Source organism: Hylaeus anthracinus, unplaced genomic scaffold (genome assembly GCF_026225885.1).
Source record: "Hylaeus anthracinus isolate JK02 unplaced genomic scaffold, UHH_iyHylAnth1.0_haploid 3, whole genome shotgun sequence".
Taxonomy (NCBI): domain Eukaryota; kingdom Metazoa; phylum Arthropoda; class Insecta; order Hymenoptera; family Colletidae; genus Hylaeus; species Hylaeus anthracinus.
This window is the reverse complement of record NW_026535284.1, coordinates 3,301,830-3,323,849: the sequence shown is the minus strand read 5'-3', so window position 1 is coordinate 3,323,849 and position 22,020 is coordinate 3,301,830. Positions and strand designations below refer to the sequence as shown.

At 36.2% G+C, this 22,020-nt stretch overlaps 3 protein-coding genes and 1 long non-coding RNA gene across 4 annotated transcripts; 2 read left to right on the top strand and 2 right to left on the bottom strand.

Moving 5' to 3' along the window:
- The first annotated feature begins 16 nt into the window (after positions 1 to 16).
- Positions 17 to 947, top strand: LOC128894324 (uncharacterized). The gene is made up of 3 exons (XR_008461512.1): positions 17 to 173; positions 348 to 478; positions 610 to 947. It is a non-coding gene; the product is annotated as an uncharacterized LOC128894324 (long non-coding RNA).
- A 709-nt stretch (positions 948 to 1,656) lies between these two features.
- On the top strand, positions 1,657 to 9,246 carry LOC128893699 (carboxypeptidase B-like). Its single transcript, XM_054154854.1, has 7 exons — positions 1,657 to 1,957; positions 3,097 to 3,291; positions 5,673 to 5,798; positions 6,013 to 6,146; positions 6,814 to 6,989; positions 7,373 to 7,601; positions 8,477 to 9,246. The coding sequence occupies exons 1-7, from the start codon at positions 1,657 to 1,659 to the stop codon at positions 8,837 to 8,839; spliced, it is 1,524 nt and encodes a 507-aa protein (XP_054010829.1). The 3' UTR covers positions 8,840 to 9,246.
- A 12-nt stretch (positions 9,247 to 9,258) lies between these two features.
- On the bottom strand, positions 9,259 to 11,521 carry LOC128894277 (lectizyme-like). The gene is made up of 3 exons (XM_054155932.1): positions 11,223 to 11,521; positions 9,844 to 10,159; positions 9,259 to 9,444 (listed from the first exon to the last, which is right to left on the bottom strand). The coding sequence occupies exons 1-3, from the start codon at positions 11,519 to 11,521 to the stop codon at positions 9,274 to 9,276; spliced, it is 786 nt and encodes a 261-aa protein (XP_054011907.1). The 3' UTR covers positions 9,259 to 9,273.
- A 1,224-nt stretch (positions 11,522 to 12,745) lies between these two features.
- On the bottom strand, positions 12,746 to 20,443 carry LOC128893698 (transmembrane protease serine 9-like). Its single transcript, XM_054154853.1, has 7 exons — positions 20,334 to 20,443; positions 19,840 to 20,134; positions 18,051 to 18,366; positions 17,522 to 17,678; positions 13,930 to 14,236; positions 13,097 to 13,403; positions 12,746 to 13,010 (listed from the first exon to the last, which is right to left on the bottom strand). Exons 1-7 carry the CDS (start codon positions 20,374 to 20,376, stop codon positions 12,846 to 12,848), a joined length of 1,590 nt encoding a protein of 529 aa, XP_054010828.1. The 5' UTR covers positions 20,377 to 20,443; the 3' UTR covers positions 12,746 to 12,845.
- Between the last annotated feature and the right edge of the window lie 1,577 nt (positions 20,444 to 22,020).

Here is a 22,020-nt window from a genome sequence, read left to right as displayed (position 1 = left end):
TAAAATTCCTATGTGGACGCTGCACCGACCTGAATACCGAGGCTCGACACCAACGTTTGCGAACTCGCAAATCTCGCTCACGCACTTTTGTAGTGTGAATCGTTTGCCTGTGTTAATTGAATTAGTCCAATTTATGAATCGAATGTTGACACACTGGTTCACAAATGAACATGGTGTGTATCTTTACTATTGCAACACTTCGCAATTTTTACTTTGTCGCTTTCTTGCTGTGTGAAAATTAATTCTGCGTTATTGAAAGAAACATTTGCAGCATCATAGAAAGTTTTCATTTTTGTTTATATATATTTTCATATGTTAATATGTTTAATATATTACAACTTATTCAGATGTCTGGAAATAAAACTATACAATTGGTACAATTGAAAGAAACAAAAAACGTTTCATCAATAGAGGATAGTAGATTCCGAATTTACACGAAGTGGCCTGAAGTTAAATTGGCAATGCATAATGTTGCATGGTAAGTAAAATATTATCGTTTGAACTTCAATATAAAGCTGTAGTAGAATGTTTAGCTGTTCTAAAATGAGGCGATAGATGGCGAAATTGTTTAATTCGTTGAAAGAATTTTTGAAAAATAACACCTTGCAGAGAAACATGTGGGAACGATAAAACAATAGAAACCACTTGTTTAACAATTGCTTAGCAGAAGACAGACATTCGTACACGTGAGTCTTTTGTTAACCTAAGCTAACTTATAATCTAACGCATTATAAATTATAATTGAAGGTCCCAATGCGGAAGCGACTCGTTCAACGAAATATTCAGATAAGAAAGATTGAAAATATAATTAGGTGCTTCGACGCAATATACACGCGAAATCGCGAGATCCGTATCGACCGAAGGATCCACGAAGGCTGAATCTTCACCCCTCGGAGATCTGTGACGTTTTCTTATGCGTGTCGAAGAAACTGGAGAATGGTGAACATTGACGGTTGATCCGAGTGCTCGTTGAATACAGCGAGAAAAGAATTGATGAAACGTTAATATTACAACATCATATTCTCCATCATTGTTTAAACAATAAGTATTGTTAATAAATAATTTAACTACTGTCAGAAATTAATTTTTAGTTATTACAATCACTAGATATTAAAATATAGAAACATTTCTCACGATTAATATCTTCAATGAATATCTTAATGAGGAATTATCTGTCGAGGCTCTTTCTAATGGCGCTAAGCGATATCTTGCTGCTAAATATCATAAACAACCGATGAATTCCGGGAATCGTTAACTCAATGAACCCAACACCATTCCAAAGTCAGAATTCATCTAATGATTCAACTAATTATACAGACATTTATCAAAACACCAAGTAAAAACTTTATAACGTATAAGTCATTCTGAAATCAAGTTGTTTTTGTGCCACAGACATTTGCACGATAATTTTCGCGAAACACCAACGTGGTGTCACTGGACAGCATAGTGTTAATTTATTAAAGTAAGATTGCTAAAATAAGACACTGTACGACGCCAAGTGGCTGGGGTCAAAGATACTCGAAGCTGGGAGTTCGAGCGACCCGCGTTCGAGGCGATTCGAGCGGCGCTCGTTATGTCCCGTTATTCCCGATCGTCGACCGGGTCGCATATCATAAAAGGTGGGCCCGTCGACGACACGCGGATAGTCGGCCGAGTATGGAGAAGAGCAGCAGAATTCGCAGTTCGCGGTGTCGTATCGCGACGTTCGTGTGTCTGATCGTTGTCGTCCTTGCCGTCGTCGAGGCGGCGGTGATCGAACGCGAACGACGGGAGTTCGTCCTTCCTGACTGGATCGAGATCGTCGACGAGCCTGTCGCAGAGAACTCGAAGACCATTCAAAGGGCGGTTAGGGTGAGGGACGAGAAGGTGACCTACGATGGCGCTCAGGTGTGGAAGGTCCGTGCTCTTGAGGGACAAACGTTGTCCAGCGTGGCTGTCGACTTTCAGGAAGCTGGATGTTCGTAATTTTTCGTTAGAAATACTCTAGTGGTAATTGAGACAGCCTTGAGACAAAAGTAATTCGTAGTGTAGAATTTATCGATTATAATGCAAATGTAGATGTTGGTATTTGGGATAATGGTAATATAAGATTTAAATTAAAAAATTAGTTAGTTTAACCCTTTTCGTAATACGCGACGATATTTCATCGTTCGGTACTCTTACCAAGAGTGCTACGAACATTATATCTTCGCGTGTACTATGGGACGATTTTATGTATGTTGACTTACATTCAAATGCAAATTCTGTTTAATTTTATACATAAAAATATATTAAAGGGGAATTCCCGTATAATTACATTAAATGTTAAAACTTCTAAATTTCATAATACTGAAAAGGTTAAGTCTAACAGAAGTCTATTAAGAATTTTAATGCTCGCTTATGGTCGTACCCTCACTGACCTACTCCTTGCTCGTTTAATTGATTCTGAATTTAATCTTTTACATTCTGACTCTAAACTCATTCAAGCAAATGCCATGCAAACGAAACACATTTCTTTCACATCGTAGCAAACGTTGGTTGTAAATTATGATATATGAAAATAGCCAGGAACAGTCTATGATTAAGTTTTAAATATTATGTTTGAATTCATTGTTTTAAAGTTGTTTTCAGTGACTCATGAATGTTACAATAGAATTATTGCAAATACACAAGAACAAAACAGAAAAATAGCGACAAGTATCGATCATGGCGGTAATCTCTGTTATCGAATCTTCTTCGTTAACGCGATGGTTTGATAATCGTCGCTATGATTACATTTATCTTATTTGTTCGATGCTATTAATTTTATTTTTATTTTTGTACGTTTATAACCCTAAAACGAAGGATTTTTATCAATTTTTATGTATTGTGTATCAGAAAGAATTATGTATTATTTATCAGAAAGTCCTAATATTCAAAGAATACGACTTACATACGGAAACCTTAATTAGTACCAACGATTTATAAATTGTTTAAATCTATTTTAGAATAGATAGGACTTGTATTAAAGACAAATATAGCGCCATGACACTGTAATAATAAAACAACATTGGGTATTTCATAGAAAAGAGTTTAGAAATATTATTTTATTCGTGTTTACTTCTCTGTCTCATACAGTATTCTCTTTTTGGAACGGAAACGACACTGCAATCGACGTAATGGTCCGCTCGGAGGAGATCCCAAGAGTCTCTCGATATTTGAAACAGAAAGACTTGGAATACTGGGTGGTCATCGACGATCTACAGAAAGAAATAGACCAAGAGAATCACGTACTCTCCGAGGAGGAGATGCTGGAGCTGGAAGGCCGTAAAGGTTTGAATAATTACCTTCTAATTTTTTAGCGCGGCGTTGAATCGTTTCGATAAGAATTTGGCTTACTATTTTACGCTTCCCTCGCTTAATTTTCTCTTTTCACCTATACATCGCTAAGCAGGTGTAATATATTATATTGTTTGCGAATCAGCAATTTATCATCCTCGTTCAGCAATTTATCATCTTTGTTCAGAAAATTTCACCTTCGTCTGAAATGACGGCGACAAATGGCGAAGACAAGTGGACGCGTTAGACGATGGAAAAAAGAATGTTTCACTTGTCATTTTACTCGTTCCACTGACACAAATGGCTCCCGACGAGGTGTCTCGTCGCAATTGTACGGTCGAGTCACGCAACGAAGAAAGCCGATGAAAACAAATCGCTGACCTTATACGGGGCATAGATTCGAAAGTGATTTTGATAAGCACGTTAGAAACGTTCTTGGCAACTCAGAGATTCGGGAATAATTGCATTTGAGCAACACATGGCTAATAGAAATACTCGAAACACTCGATTTGCACAGTACTTTTTTTATACAATTTTCAAAATAACGGATTTCAAAAACGAAGGCTGTCTACCATCGCAACTTTCTTTATACACATCCACATATAAGATCATCTACTAAAAAATACGTCGGTCATATTTCAATCTGGAGTCTTCTACGACTTTTAGTCAGCTTTTTCTAGAATTGAGTTCACTGCGCATCGTATCAAGTGCACAATAAAGATTATTTTGGTAATATTTCACACGAGATAGGGTATTTTCCGACTGATGGACTTCGCTATTCCCCTCCTTAGTCTTTCCAGGGTTAATCGCGTGGAACTTCCGTTTCTCTAACGACATACTAATGCGCGGACGGATTGTAAATGATCTACGCTCTCGCTGCCGATTAACGGCCGCAATAAATGCACGGCCACGATTCGTTAGCGATACGAGCGTCTAGAATCATTAGCTGTTGGCTATTTTCGATGGAAAGGCACGGGGTTATCGACCTCGTCGCGATTTAACCTGGTAACCCAGTTCCGGTTCCGACGATAATGCCGATTACCATTAACAGTTATACTTACACCGTGTTATCTGCAACGCGCGTGATTTCGATCATCTCCGCCAAAGCTTGATACTGAATAATATGATGTATCGTCGTGTATCTCGATCGCCGTCCCGTTACCTAAATCCTTGGGACTGCCCGCCTCAGTTTGGCAGGGGTCCCAGTTTGAGGAAAATTGTTGGAAAGAAACCGAGATGTCTGCGTGATTCGACTGGAATCGCAAACGATCTGATTCTGCTGCACAGGAGAATGTTGCGGGATCATTGCTACTTACAAACTGGCACGTTGATCTGCTAACAGTAGGTTAATGATCCTGTAAAGTGTTGATATTGTAAGAGTGCGGTAATTGAAGATAAATATGCTCTAGAAACAAGATTTCGTAAAGATAGAGAGAAGCTCGCTTATTATGTAGAGATAAAAAGCTACCTAGCGAATTTGATTGGTACAGTAAGACCCCGCTCAACGCGGGGATACGTTCCAATAAGTTTCAGCGTTGAACGAAACAGAGTTAAACGAGGCCATCTTAAAAAGTACATAATGAGGATCAGTGAAAAAAAACAAAGAATAGGAAAATTTATCAGTTCCTTTTTATTTTATTTTGTTACATTAATTGTTAAGTAGTCTTTTTATTACATCAATTATAGACTTATTTATTGCTAGTATTCATTTTTATTCATAAAACATTCATGAAAGACAAAAAGAGTTCAAGTAAAGATGTCATGGTTGCGACGAGAAAGGTTCTTCCCCATTTGATTTTTTTTTGTGACAAAGCCATCTAAAAACATTTGACTACGCCTGTTTAAGGGGATTAGAAAGCTTCCTATCTGACGAAGAAAATGTATTCTGTTGAAGAAAAGTACACAGAAAAATAAAGCACTCCAGTTGTATTTGTATCTATCACCAATAAAGTTGTGTACACAATTGTTGGTTTATATTTGAATGACCCTCGTGTTATACAATCTATGAGATTATACTGTTACCATTCAAACTCGTTAGCCAACTACTCAACTCTGTACAGTACTTAATAGAGTTCCGCAATTTTGTTAAGGTTTTCAGGATTAAAAAAGAAAACTCTTTTCTGGATATTATTGCATTTTTCACTTGGTTACTATTTCCATTAATTTTTTAAGGATTTACAAGTTCAAATTGTTCCAAAAGGAATCACGCACCGAGTGATCCAAACGTCAATTGATCCGTAAGGTCTACCGTTACGTTTTAAGGCTTTCCCATTAAATTTCCTAAAATTCTATGAATCTGCTCCATTTCTGGCTGCGATTTCGACTAACAGGCAACAGTACACCACGGAACACTGAGTTTCTGAGTAATTTTCTAGCTCGTTACGCTTGGTGGCAGGGATTCGCGGTCAGAGTGCGTGATAGATACTCACGACCTCGTCCTCGTCCTCTTCGTTATCCTGTAACTAGCGTACGCGGTGGAGGTGGCCCTTGGCACTTTAGGGGTGAGCTTCTCGCGCGCGACAATCCGCTTCGTCGATTCAGAATCACGGCTGTCGTTTACGAAACATTGTCGACAAATGATTTTAATCACACGGATATGTACATATATATACCGATATCTATCGTCTCTGAATCTACGGAGCGGAATGTTCTCACGTATCATTTAAGGACGTCGAACGTGCAACCTCTGAATAATCTTGAAGGTATACGTGTCAGGTCATCGAATGGAGTGGTCCAGTTACCATCGTCTTGAGGACATCCATACGTACCTCGATTACCTCGCTGAAACTTTCCCTGATGTTTGCTCTGTTGTGAGCATCGGTAACTCCGTCGAAGGAAGACCTCTTAAGGTAGTTCTTTTCGACTATTAGGACCTAAGATAACAATGTCGAACCGCTGTGCCTCGTATTTTTATTTCTTGTGAATTTAAAAATTCTTGTCGTAGAATTATTCATGATTAGGAAACGTATCAGGTCATCCCATTTCCGACGCTGACTTTGGTGCAAAAAATTAGTGCTTACGTTTATTTTTAAGCATGAATTAACGTCTTAATTCCATCTTTATAAACTATCTATCGCTTTGAATTGAAAAACTCATCCAGTACTGATTTTACGTATTCAATATTGTTGAATTTATTCCGATTAAAAATTATTGTACTCACGAAAATAGATGGTTATCGCTTAGTGCAAGATCAGAGGTGTATGATGGGTGAGGTAAATGTTTATTATTGTTTTCTACTTATACTTGCTGTCATACTTGCTATATGCGGTCAAGCGTTACTATTATGAACACAAATCTTTGTGATTCATTAGTTGTATTTCCGCATTGCTGAATTGTGGTACAGATGTTTATTTACAGTAACATAGGAGACGACATTACTTATGGGATGACCTGATACTAGGTTCATTTTCGTCAGACTGTGATACGAAATCAACACAATTATGAATTTTTTTCGAAGCAGTAATGCACGAAGCAAATTAAAGAATTTTTTTATCAAAATTCTAAACAATACCATAGGTTTTGAGGATCAGCAACGGGAAGCAGAACGCACCCGCGTTGTGGATCGACGGAGGAATTCACGCTAGAGAATGGATCTCTCCAGCGGCTGTCACTTATATTATCGATTATCTGGTCGAAAATAGCGATAATCTCGAGACTGATTACTATATTCTGCCAGTTGCCAATCCTGATGGGTATGTACGATTATCTAATTCTTTGCTCTCGACAACATTTTTACTAGAAAAAGCTGGCAAGTCTAGACAATTTTAAGAATATTAACCCCTTAATATAAAATTATAAGGTAAAGATTATAAATAATCTCTGTATCATGCATAAGTCGGATGTATTATATGAAAGTGACGATGATGGTTCAATAGACTATTCTAGATGTGATAATGGGATTGACACCGGTCATCAAAGTGTTCATTCCGTTTCATACCGGTTAAAATTCAAATTTCAAAATAAAATGTAAATGTTGAGCGAAATTAAATAGTATTTTTTGGAGTCATGAAGTTTCGTTTTATTTGTATGTCTGTTTTAATTGATAAACAATATTTTATTTGTGTCTACTTTTCAGATACGAATACACTTTTGTCAGGGACCGTTTATGGCGGAAGAACAGGAAACGCGCGATAGGCAGCTCGTGTACGGGCGTTGACCTCAACAGAAACTTTGGTTATCGGTGGGGTGGCATGGGCACCAGTAAGGATCCATGTCGCGAAATTTACGCGGGTTCTGGACCATTCTCCGAACCTGAAACCAACGCCATTAAGAACTTTTTCGAAGCCAGCGCTGCTAATTTCAAAGTTGGTTCATTTTTTAATTTGTGGATTGTTACTCCGTTGTGGATATTTTCAATATTTCATCGCTACTGTTTGAACACTTTGCTTAAAATAATCAAGGATATTTAAAACCTACAAATAAAGATAAAAAGAGTACCGTGTGTCGAATTTGATATTGGTTTTATTGAGATTAGATGGGAGGAATTTTTATCGAGATTATAACTTGTAAAGTACGGTGGTTATGGTGGCCTAAAATTAATTTATTTCTAATTATATCGATCAGTATTAAAATACCAAATCTAAAGTATTACCTAAGGATTAAAGTTTTAATACAGTTGAGCCTCCAGTATCCGCGCTAATAAAGACAAAAGTGGTCGAATTTCGGATAATAAGAGAATCAATTTTTTTTTATTGAACTTCATTATTTATTTCACCATTATTATAATTTTCTATTTTAGCTTATCTGTAGTTCATATGAATGATACCTCCGTCATTTGTATCATACTAAAACCAATCCATTATATCGTGAACATCACACTCACTAAATTTTGGTACATATTCTCCGTTTTAATATTTGTGGTTGTAAATTAAACAACACCATGTATTCTGACTAACTTTGTAGCACTTCCATCAGATTCGAGCACTTTAATTATTTCGTATTCATACTTCAACAATTTAAACGGTACGCTATTGTCAACTTTACACTACTTGTTATGATTAAGATTTTTATGACCGAACAAATAAGTATTTATATATTGTCTGTAAACATCCCTATGAAACGCTGTTCGGATATTAGGCTGTTCGAATAATGAAGGGTTGGATACTGAAGGCTCTACTGTGGATATCAAATAGTAAATACCAGACAATCGCTTAATTTCGTTATTCGTTTCACTGCGTAGGCGTACCTGTCGTTCCACAGCTATGGCCAGTTCATTCTGTACCCATGGGGTTATGACAAACGTGTTCCGCCAGACTACGCCGACCTCGAGAAGGTCGGCAGACAAATGGCCACAGAGATGAGGAAAGCTGGTGGCGCTAATAGTGGTTACACAGTTGGAAACAGCGCTACGGCTTTATACGCGGCTTCTGGTGGCTCCGATGATTGGGCCAAGGCAATATTAAAGATGAAGTACACGTTCACGATCGAATTAAGAGACACTGGAAAGCATGGCTTCGTTCTACCCTCGCGTTACATCATTCCAACAGCCAAGGAGGCTCTGGCGGCGGTTTTGGTCGTCGCTGAGGCTTGCAAAACCTTGTAGTCATCGAGCTTCCTGAGTTATCATTTCTACAGTGACTCTCGTTCGCGTTTCTCATCGATTGTTTTGTATAAATTATCGGATACTGCCTGCATATCGAACATATAAGGTCATCCCATAAGTAATGCAGTTTACCGACGCTGACATTCGGTGTAAGAAAATACTTTGTACTTTTATTTTCTTATATCTTTCAGTTAACTTCTGAATTTCATCTTCAACAAATTTTTGAAGTTTTAAATTAAAAACTCATTCAGTGTTGATTTGACATCATCAGTATTGTTGAAATTTTGAACACATTTCTGAGATGCGACACGGATTATTTATGGCATAACCTGATATGAAGTGTTTTTGTACTGTTGAAGGATAAGATGAGTGACGATACTTATGAATATTATTTATTGAATAACATAAACGTTAACAATTCTTGTGGTAGTTACTTAAGAATGATTTAACATAATCACGACGATCCATGTGATGAAGGCGGATACTCTGGTGTATACAGAGGGTGCGTTCTTTCCGCCGCAGGGGAACAAACCCCAAGAAACGATTCCCACCACTTCTACTTCATTAAAGGCGTTCTTCCTGACTAGGGGTCCTCCAGAATCACCCTGGAAAATGTGTTCAAGTAACAGTCAATTTCTATTTTTGAAGATTTTAGCTTAGAATATACAGGGTGTCCCGTAACTAGTGGTACAAGCGAGTAGGGGGTGATTCTACGAAAAAAATCGAATCGAAAATGTAGAATAAAATGTTTTCATATGACGCTTTATTTTCGAAAAAAATAAGTTTGAAAATTTATCGAGTACGCGTGCACTTGGACTATTTAATTCGACGGATTTCATTACAGGTCACCTATATTTTTGTTCGTTTTGTTTCTTTTTGTAGACAAGAATTTTCAAGACAAATATTGTTAGATCTTTTGAGCTGAATCTTCAAATCACACGAATCGATTCTTGTTTCGGTAATAGAATAGACAATTCATTCGGTATGAATGTTAAGATATACACCTTGCAAGCCGATAAGCTACCGTCTAAAGGTCCCGTGCAGATATTCGTTTCATGAAGAGGATTCTTATCTTTCCGTTTCAAGCTCTTGTCAAGTGTGAGTTTGCATAAATCGTAATCAATGACTGGTAACGTGGCTGCCTGAAGAACTTCCGGGGCTTCTGGCTTACGCGTTCTTCCGATGCTGCCCCAGCCAGTCAACATGACATCTCCCGTGGGTAGGGAATCAGGATACGGCAACGACACCGTGGAGACGAAGGGATTCAAATCGAACGGCTGTTCTAACATCATCAGCGCTATGTCGTACGGCGCCACAGTTCTAGAATAAACACCGCATTCATTTCGCTATATGTCCTATATTAAAAATTATACAGATATTTTACGGATGCATTTAATCCTCTATGGACCAAATTTGTTTTTTCTGGAACAACTTGCAAGGCATTTACTTTGACGTATCGGGTTCATGCTGCCAACGATCATCAATATTATTATTGGTTACCAATAGACTGCGGATTTTATGAATTTATGATATAAACTAATATAATAAAATACTAAACATAACCAAAAGGTATGTACACTTATGTAAAATGAAATAACAATATCATTATAATAATTGTAGAATATTTTCAACATTCATTATGTACATTTTACGTATATTTTCTATATTATTGCACATCATAATTACGTATCATCCACGGTCTAGTTATCAGAGACATTATATAATCAAGACATGTATATGTCATCTTGTAAAAAAGATTAATTAACATTGTTAACTAAAACGTCAATGCATTAGCATGTGACATGAAGGTTACACGAATCCATAGAGGGTTAAGATGTAATTAATGCATGTTCGTGAATTTTACTTTTTCAAAAAACGTTTGAATAACCATTTGGAACTTTACAACTTAATTAAAATTATCATATCTTCGAATTAATTAAATATTCATGTTTTAATAATCGTTTCGAAAAAACGATAAAGCTCGAAAACTTAAAGAGCTGATTTCATCCCTACAAAGTGAATTTACATACAAGAAATAGTCCTTTGTAAACTGCAGTATATTCTACATTCACACAAAGTAACATTCTAATTATAATTTCCGGATTCGAAGGCTTCTCTTGTTAGAATAGAAAGAAATGGGAACCTTCTTTACGAATTTTCTTACACTTACACAAACTCTAAAAGGACCTGTCCATTTTGAAGATAAAAGAAGCCATTTTTTAAATACGTCAATATGTATAACACAGTTACACAATAGGAATTTTTAATATTTTTCTTAAATAATAAATATCAACTCTTAGAGGTCTAGAAACTGAAGATAAGCTTTCATTATCGTGTTGTTTTCTTTTCTATTCTACAAAGGACGTCGAGTCTTGATACTCACCCGTCATAATTTGGGTGGACGAAGACTTTGGCTACCATTCTACTTTGCTCGGTGTCCTCGGGATCCCTAAGCTTGTATTTTCCAGCTAGGGCCATGAACTCTCCCGGTGGTGCTAAGGTTTTGCAATGTCCAGCTGTGAGCACCCACCCAGCTGACAGCAAACTGCCACCACAAACGTGTCTCTGTCGAATTTTCCGCGCTTGATTACCCCAGTGCACCGAGATTTGCCAAGGATGTAGTCCTTTCTCCGCATCCTTTCCCCCGACTATCCTCGTTGGCCTTCGCGCCAACATCGCCATCTTCAGCATCATTTCTACCGACGAAACCATTAGATAAAATTAAAGTAGCTTACGAATCGTTTAGATACGATTGCACCGATACCATCCGCAGAAAAATTGTTCCCTGCTCACCATCCATTTCGGTACACAACGCGGGAGTGAAGCTTAGAACCGTTAACAACACCAACGATTTTCGAATGTTCGTCATCGTGGGTGAAATTTTTAACGCGATTCGATTCGTCCGAGCGATCAAGATCGAATGGTTAAATGGAATTCACGCCAACGCAGTGGAAGCGATAGCGGAAGAGCATCCCGAGGAGGAACTGGAAAGATCTTTCTTCCTACCAACCGGAAATCAGAACTGGTTCCCGTATTTGAAACTCTGCAGGCCACAAATGGATGCATCAATGGTGCTCTAGTTTCTTCTGCTTATAGACACGTTTCGAAATCTCAATTCTCATCAGAAATGTGCATGAAAAACCAATTTCCATGTACAGGTTGTTTCGTCTATCCGCTTTAACTTAATCAATTCCGACTCCTTCTAATCTGGCAATAAATAATAGATAATCGTGGATACGGTTTTGAAATTGATAAGTTTTATTTGTCGTGGTATATATAAGGTATAAGCAAACATGATTCTTTTATGGATAAAGAAAAGAATTCTGCTGTCTCAAATAAACCAATCCTTTGGTTGAGATTATTTTTCTTTTAGTTTTCAAATTTTCTTCATTTTTACCTAAGCTTTGTATAGTTTTTATGGCTACAATTGACTATATACATTATCACAATGATATCTAATTCATGGAAACGTCAATATTGCTTTCTTTATTATTTTTATATATATATATCACAGATACCTGTCTATATCTATTTATACTTGGAAATGGAACTTCATTCAACGTAATGTATCTTTCATCGAAAGTCATATACGACAGGTTTAAGTCAATATCTGGAGCACAATCGTGTATGTGTAGTGTATATAAATTAGTAATTAAATTGTTAAAAGCTGACCAATAGAATTAACAATCCCTCTGTAGGAAAATACGAAATTTGTAAATACGGAAGTACGTTTGAGTGCAAACAATATCAAGGCACATTACACGAAGCATTCGAGTGGCATTCAGATAAAATCGTAACTCGATAATTAACTTGATAATTTTAATTACGTTTGTATTCCGTAGCTAATGGGAGTAAGTGTCGCACGCAACAATGCAGGTTTCGCGATAAAAATGAGTCACGTTAAAATATTTTTAACACATTTTATTGAAGATTCCAATTCAGTTTCCGAAAACGAGACACGCTTATTCAATTTTTCTGATTGAATTTCTAAAACGAAAAGAACAGTTTAATTTTTGGACATGATGTCTTTCATCCAGTCGTTGAAAGCAGAGGTTCTGGTGTAGACGGATGGCGCGCCGACCGTGCCACACGGAACTATTCCCCAGGAAACGATTCCGATCAGCTCGGCCTTGCCGTTGCTGTTGAGAATCAACGGGCCACCGGAGTCACCCTAGAATAAAAATCGATAAATCGTTAGCAATGCGTTCCTGTTAGCGATTTACGGTTGCGCGCTGTGAACTGAATCTGGTTTCTTACGCTGCACGCCGAGTAACCACCGGTGAGGGGTCCGGTGCATACGTTGGTCTCGTGCAAAGGAGATGGCCCGGTAAGGTCTTCCACGGCTTTCTTGCAGGTGGCCAGGTCGATGAGAGGCAAGTCGACATATTGAAGTGCGTCAGGCATTTGAGCGGTATTGGTTCTCGAAGTTGATCCCCAACCTGACAACACGGCGGTTCCGGCAGGCGTGCTTCCTGACTCTGGCAGACTTATCGCTTTAACCGCTTTGCTCAACACCAGGGGCTTCTCCAGTTTCAACAGTGCGATGTCATAGGGAGCGACATTTCTAGAAATTGTCAAATTAACGAATTAGTTATTTTCCATTTGAAATCCCTATTACTTTATCTTTGCTCTCTTCGCGAACTATAAAGTTACGTTGAATGTTCCTATTACTTGATTTTTAAAACAATTTTGACGTCGATTTAAGACGAGGCTAATCTTTTCGGAAATATGAACTTTCTACAGTGGAGATTAAAACATTTTCCTTTCTCTTTGGTATATCGTTCAAAACAACCCTTCATTTTCCCAGCATTGATTTAGTCAAATAATTAATTACTTTTATTATATCATTCGCGAATTGTCTATTCTCTCTATTTATTTATCGCGAATGAAAATATCCAAATCTTTTTTACAACAAGAACTATTTTTCTACCATAGATAGCCAAAAGTATATCGGAATTTAACCTGATAAAATTTAAGTTCAAGAAGAGTGTGAAATGAGCTCAGAAGTTGATCAATGAATAGTTCTAGACCTTCGTTAGTGTTATTAACCTGATCGTTCATTTTTGACAGAATTTGAAACGACTACCCACCCGCTGTATTTTTCATGGACGAATGACTTCGCGACCTTGATGGTTTGTTCGGTGTCTTCCGTCTTCTTCAAGTTGTGTTTGCCTACTTTGACCACGAAGTCACCATAGTTTGGAACGGCCAAAACACAGTGCCCTGCCGTGACAATCCATTGGTTGTTCAGAATAGATCCACCGCAGAAGTGAGACTGACCGAAGAGCCATCCCCATTGCAGAGACACTTGCCACGGGAATTGGCCAACTTTGGCTTCGGATCCTCCGACAACGCGGCTGTCGAACAACGGTATGATGACGCTACGCTGGGGTTGCGCTGAAAGTAAAAGAAAACGATTAGTAGTATTAGATGGAGGCAAAAGAAATGTTGGTTATCGATACCCCGAACGAACATAAATTGGCGGATCCATTCATAATTAGCTTAACCCATTCATTGCTAACTACGAGACGTATCGTAGTTCAAATTGATTGCAATTACTAAGGGGATAAATTTATAGCCTTTCAAGTCACGAATTATTGCAAAAGAATATCGTAAATTTTTTGTTTGGAACAACAAATTTAATATCACTTTCTTTTATCAAAATAATAACCTACATTACACGTCTGTATTAAATCTTGGCGTTCAAAGCAAAACGGTTTACATTTGCCTGGCAGTGAATTAATTAAAAATATCACTTTTTTGGTTTAATTTTCGCATTCAAATTTCATTTATTATTAAAGAAAATCCAACACAAGCTATCACATATACAGTATATTCATGTATTCACGAACTGTATTTTTAAGGAGGGAAGCAACTTCCTAACCACCACCGTAACGTAATTGGCGGAATGAGCCGCGGATATTGATTAAGAATTGACTTACTAGCAGTCACCACTGCGAGAAGGGCGAAGAAGACGATCGTTTTCAGAAACATATCGATGGATTGATGTAACTTTCGACGGGGCGGAGCTTATATACAACGTTCGTCGGCTATCGATGACGTTGCCCTGCCGAGAATTAGATTTTAATCGACTCAGTCCGCGAGATAGGAACGATAACGAAGGTCTCATCCGTCACGGTGATCTCTTCCGTTTTATTGTGACTGATGGAACTGGCTTATCGATTTTTGTGCGTCGTATACCTACGTTTTATTGTTAATTATGAAACTCGGTAAATCGATGAACTCAAGTGCTCGTCGTGTTCGTGTCGACACGCTGACGGAAGCATAAAAAATTGTAACGATAAAGAAATTCGTGATACATATGAACGTGCTACTTCGTGTCTGCGGTACGAGATAACGATGATAGTATTGTAGTGCAATAATAGTGCAATCATTAATTAAGGCCGCCTTTATTGACGTAGATATCATCTCGATAATCTTGGGATATTGTTGTCTATATAGACTATATCGTATCAAGTTTTCGCTTCTTTTCAGCTTCAACGATAACGAATAATAGACCCAAATCGTTAAGAAATCCTATTGATAAAACCTCAAAAATGCACGACAGTGACACACCGAACGATATGAACTTATTGTCCTAAATTTTTGCTTACCTAGCTTTGAATAGTTGACCATATCGTGACAGTAAACAATCGTCATAATGTGTTCTTATAATTTTTGATCGAACTTGAATTTAAGGTGGAATCTATTCATTTTATTGCTCTTAGTAAGTATAAAAACATAATTATATTCAACTGCTCATATTGTTTCAAATCACAAGGAGTAGGAGCACTCTTAAACACTATACTCCTCACTATAACTGTCATTGTGTATAAAATTGTATAACAAAGTTTACGAATTAATGCACGAAGGTGTTCGAGATATAATTAAAGAATAATCCATGGTATTCTATGATAAGTGAAGAAAATATATCAATTTCACCTTTCGCCGAAGTCTTCACTCAGATTAATGCAGTCTAGTAGTCAAGGACAAATTTTGTATTAAATGGGATTAAAATAAATAAATTTAAATAATGCAATGTGAAGTATAAAGAAAACATAAATAAAATACTAGAAAGATAGAACATAAGTAAATTATTAAAATTTCGTTATTAATACAGGTTTTTTTAGCGAATGAAGCTTGAGGTTTTTTAATGATGGTAATTAGAGAGTGTTTACGTTTTTTCAAATGAAATGTCACGTACATTACTTTGAAACATATAAAAATGTTGCAGTATGTCGTTGTAACGCAGAAATTTTATTACTTGTATATTAGAACAAAGAGCGACAGATTCTCAGTTTTCATGTAAAATCATTATCAACGATGAGACTTACTTCACGTTAGATGGATATCTCAATGGACACAATTAATACATTGGTGAGGTAGAGAGCGGGGGATCCTCAAGGTATTCCTTAATAATTGCTCCATCCGTACAAATGTACGGATAAACGTTCTTTGTAGTCTGACGAAATCATCGGTCCATTTCTCTTCGAGGATGATTGTGTTAATTCTGTTCTAACATTTATTTTCAACAAGATATGAATTGGCCATCTAAATCTTACTACTTGATGCCGTTGTACTTTTTCTGTACCGTTATTTAAAAAGCATAGTTTACGACAATATTTGTGCACTTTTACTTAACATAAAAAGATCGGAATATGTTCCAAACCATTTATACTATATGTAATATGAAAATATAAATCCATTTTTGGAAAACCCTTTAGGATGAAAGATGACCTACGTAAACCAGGCCACTTGAATATCTCTTCCAATCACAATGATACAAAAAATATTTTACAAACAAATTAATGGTACGAAGGAGCACATAGCTGCAACAATTTTTTTTTCATCGTCTCTTTTTTGCAAGATTTCAAGATCATCGAAGCTTTTTCGTTAATAAATGCATATTTGTTCTAGTATATTACGTAACTAACAATAGATTCACATATATATATATATATATATATATATATATATATATATATATATATATTTTGATTACATTGAAAATTAAATTAAAATATCATTTCAACGTCATGTTAGTATATATATATATTTAATTTTCAATGTAATCAAAATTAGATTATATATATTACATATTATATAGAATATATTTGACATAAAAATTAGATTATATATTATATTATTATATATGATACAATTTTTGTTACATTGAAATTTGTATACACATGCATATTTATAATAGGCAAAGATGCGACTCATATATATGTGAATATATCTATACATACGTACACAAAGATTATGTTCTCTCACATTTCTTATTTCGTAAACAATGCGCTCTTATAATTGCATATTCCCTTTTTCCGATAACTCTTTCTATATTGATTTCTTTTGATTGATTGATTCGACTGAGAGTGTCTGCGTGATTTCGACATCTACACAGACAATTCATCTTGCCTTATCAGTCGTTTCAAAATCCCTTCTAATTTACAAAGGAATTTGCAGTGGCTCAATCACGCTTATCGATAATCTTCTCAAATCATATATTTGATACAACAATTTAAAATGATTGCCAGATTTTATTTTCTCATTTTATTGTCTGTAATTTGTATACATAAACTGCGTAATCTGATTATGGTACAATTCAAGTATTTTGAATAGTTCAGAAAATGAATAAGCAAGTTTGCTATTGTTTTACAAGAAAAGGTTCTATAAAAATTTATTTCATGTGCTGGTGGATCCAGTCGACGTAGGAGGCAACACGGGTGTAGACGGAAGGCATGTGGCTAGATCCGCATGGCATCATACCCCATGATACGATACCAACTTGTACAGCGGAGTTGCCAACAAGTTGAGCGAGTGGGCCACCAGAATCACCCTAAATATTAGGCAGATAAACCAATTAATAATTGAAACAAATGTAAAGTATTCGGTTACTTTTGTTAATAACAATACACATTGAACTTTTTAATTAGTAAACTACGAAGACAATGGATATAAAACAATGTAAGAAATCATTCATGATTCTGTTTAGTCTAATAGAAACAGTTTACTCAGTCTACTCAGCCAACTGGGTAGACGGAGAGCAAGCAGAATGTTGCTAAGCAAACGAAATCATCTATAAAGTTTTTCAATATCTCAAGAATTTCTTAAATGATAGAAAATAAAATTGGAGAAATTTTCTGATTGAGTTGATTGATTCAAGGTATCTATTCAATGTAACAGTTGGAAAACGAAAATATTGACTTACAGAGCAAGCAGACACTTCCTTGCCAGCGAGACCGCTGCAAACCTGGGTGTCGAAGAGTTCAGGTTGTTGACCGATGACGGGCTGAGAAGTGAGTTCTTTCAAGCATTCCTCGTTGTCGAGGATTGGCACAATAGCCTTTTGGAGGACATTTGGTAAATTGGGAATAATGTTTTTAGAGGTGGATCCCCATCCGGAGAGAACAGCCTGTCCAGACTGTCTTTGACCTTGGGTTGGCAGTTTGATGGGTGCAATCAATTTGTTGAATTTCAGGGGTGACTCCAGATGCAAAAGGGCGATATCGTGTTGCGCAACACCTCTGTAAACCAGTAAAGAAAACCATGTCAGTGGAACGCGGGATAACCGTTATTGACATAGAGTAGCGATCAGAAGATCGTGTGGCTCTTATCTTTTTATGTTTACTAGACAATCAGGAAGTATTTGACAATGTCCCGATAAAGCTATTCCGCGCGTTACGTTTGTATACCACCAGGTGAGATGAAACCTACCGCATTCTGAAAACTTTAGCTATATGAACTTTAGGATTTTGTTTGTTAATAACATAATACGCCTATTAGTGTAGTCGTGGGGATACTTAAAGGACATTATCTTTCGCGTTTAATTGTAACCATGAACACTGTTATTGAAGGTGGTACTTTATGGTATTTTGTGGCAAATACTTAGTCGTATTTTCATGATTTTTTCTGCAGGTAAAATATTTGACATAATATTCTGAAAAGCTCTAGGACGATAAGCATAGTGAATCTGCCCTAGAGAGATATCTGGATCATCTTGTGAGAGTATGTTGGTAATAATGAGATACGTTATTGATTTTGCAAGTTTCAGACCTCTATCTATTGAGGTTTTTGAATAAATTGAAAAAAGCGAAAAGTCAAAAAAAAATTTTTTTGTTCAAAAACAGGTTGAAGATTCGAATGAAATTTTAACACATTATAGAGGTATATAAAAGCTATATTCGGAAAAAATAATTAATCATAATCTTCATAATAATCATTAGAAACGGGCGATTTTTTCCAAAATTACTTTTTTTTATGGTAACGTTCTAGAACCACTTTGAAAGTAATATTTTTTTATACTTTTCTCGACGTAACCTCTCACATACTTCAATTTACCAACAAATTTTAAATGTCAGATGATCAAGTTTTGCATAACATTGCCCATCGCAAACCATGTTTGGTGACCCTCTAGAAGGTCGCTCATATCTCCCCGAATTTTTAATGTTTTTGAATGAAATCTTTTGCGTTATATCTTCAAGCATATATATTTAGAAAAGAAGAACGTTAATTATAAAATATATTAACCGAGCATAAAAAAATAGTCGCGAGGTAGTACCCTTCTCGACCTTACAAGTATCCCTCTCTCCTTAAAGTTTCGTGTTCGACTGGCTTAACGCGATGGTCTGTGATATAAACAATTATAACTTTCGAAATTTTGAAATTATTTTAATATAAATTAGCAAATATTTTGTAAAGACCAGAGAACGAGTACCCTCTTAAAACCAATTAAACATGGAAAAAGTGTTTTCTTAAAAACAAAATCCCAAAGCCCAGTTTGGAAAACCCTTTACATATTTTAACTTTCGACCTCTATAATACTTCTACTATTATGCACTGCTTTAATGTCTATTAGATATATTTTCCATGTTCATTTTGTTTAAGAATTTTCGAGCAAAAGGTTAATTATAACATTTGGATTTCATACAATATCGATATACGTAGCTATGGTAGGAGTCTGGACGAAAAGTGTCAGGTGTAAATACACTGAAACTTACCCTTTGTATCCACTGTGAACGATGGTCTTGGAAACCTTGATAACCTGGTTGGAGTTTTCATCTTTGGCGAGATAGTATTTGCCAGCGACAACCCTCAGTTTTCCAATTTTCATGATGCAGTGGCCAGCAGTCAAGATGTATCTCTCGTTGAGGATGGAACCACCGCAAGCATGACTGTATTGGGTTATGGGTGGGATGCCCCATTGTACGGAAACTTGGTAAGGGAATTCTCCGGGTTCTGCGTCAATGCCATCAGTGATGCGCGGTGTCAGGCCGTAGGGCACAGCACTGCACACTGTAAAATTGGTACAATTGAAATACTAAGCCATGGAATTATGGCTTTATTTTGTATTAAAACAGAAATATCGACGATACGAAAGCTCGAAGAAAGTTATTCTAAGAATAAAATGGCAAGTAAAACGGCAAGCATCTTACAACATTTCAAGTATGATGGCTTATTAACAAATTGATAATTCAGTAGAGTGTATCCTTACCTTGGAACACGAGGACCGTTGCCAGCAAACACTTCGTCAACATTGTTGTACATTCGTCACGTTACAACTTGTTGATTTCGGTGGAAATTACGTTTTATATAGGATGATACGCGTCAGCTATCGGCGATAATTTTGAATTGTAATCGATAACATCACTAATCGATGTTATGATTACATTTGTATTGGTTATAAAGATTATTTAAGTTTCAAGTGAGTGCTGATAAACGTACAATATCATTTTAGTGTAATACTGATTAGCAGATCATTGTATCCATACAAAGAATTGAATCTGGTTGATGACTTGCTATGATTTCTAAAGAAATTGAATTTAATTACTTATGTCTGCAGATATCTTAGATCGGTGTCTATTTAAAGTCTAGATGGCGTACTTAGACGAACTAAATGTAAACTCACACAAAAAGTTTTTAACCCATTACTTATCGGCAGACTATCATTAGCCTTTACACTGCCACCGTTTATCGGCCGAAAAACTAAAAGTATTTATTTCGTTGATTTTATTTATCGACCGGTCGACTAAAATGATGTAGAGTCGTTGGTATCTTGCGAGATCCTAAAATGAATCAGCAGTTATTGCTTTATTAGCACAGGTAACTGATTCTTGACGACAGACATGTCGCGGCTTTAAGGAGGATTTCGGTGTAACAGGTTTAAAAAATCGAATTTTTTTCTTTCACGGACTGCTGTACAAAGACCGTTCTAAAGATGATCTATTAGATAGATTTTTAGGCGGATTTACGCAAAATTCCAACGAAAGTTTTGACGCAACCATTCGTAGCTGGTACAATATAAATAATTTTAGTTTTTCACACAAACAAAAATAAAAATATTCTTAATCTATAAGTATGTGGTTATTGTTTAAACTATGATAATTTAAGAATATTAAAAAATAACAAGATGATAGCCTTTTGAAATTAAAATTTCAATTTCTATGTAAAAAAATTACTGTCTTTTCGTCTGTAAAATTCGAATTTTGCATGTATCGAAAATATCCTAGTCCCGTATGAGAATTACACGTCTATTGAATATTTCTACTAAGTTGCAACTTAACTGGTTCATTAGTTTTTGCGTTACCGCAGCAGCTAACTGGAATAATGTCGTTTCGAAAAAAACGCATTTAAAGTTTCATACACTACTTGACGGTACAAAATAACTTATCATACTTAAAATCAATCACTTATTCCAGCACCATACACACGTTCCTCTTCCTCATAAAATTCTTATAAAACAACAATTTCATCTTCTTATGCTGTGCTCGCTTCATTTGAGACTTCTTGAGATTCTCTATCGGTCAAATAAAATCACTGATTGTCTCGATTATCAGCGAAAATTTTTGTTATGTGATCAATTGTTATTCCCATTGCTTCAAATACTTTTATTATATGATAACTTTTGTTAAAAATTGCTATCAGTAGATATTCTGCAATTTCGGTAGTTTATATTTCGCAATTAATTTGTTTTGGCGCGAATTATCACATAAGAATATTAAAACTATTGTTGTTGCTCTGTATGGTCACGCCTAAACTACGCTATATAAAAAATCTTATATGAATAAACTTTTCTATATGGGTTTGATTATATTTTGAACTATCTCTGTAAGCCGTGGATCATGAGTGCAATTATTTAGGTTTCTTTCAACAGCACGACACCATCGTCGATTCGACAGGAC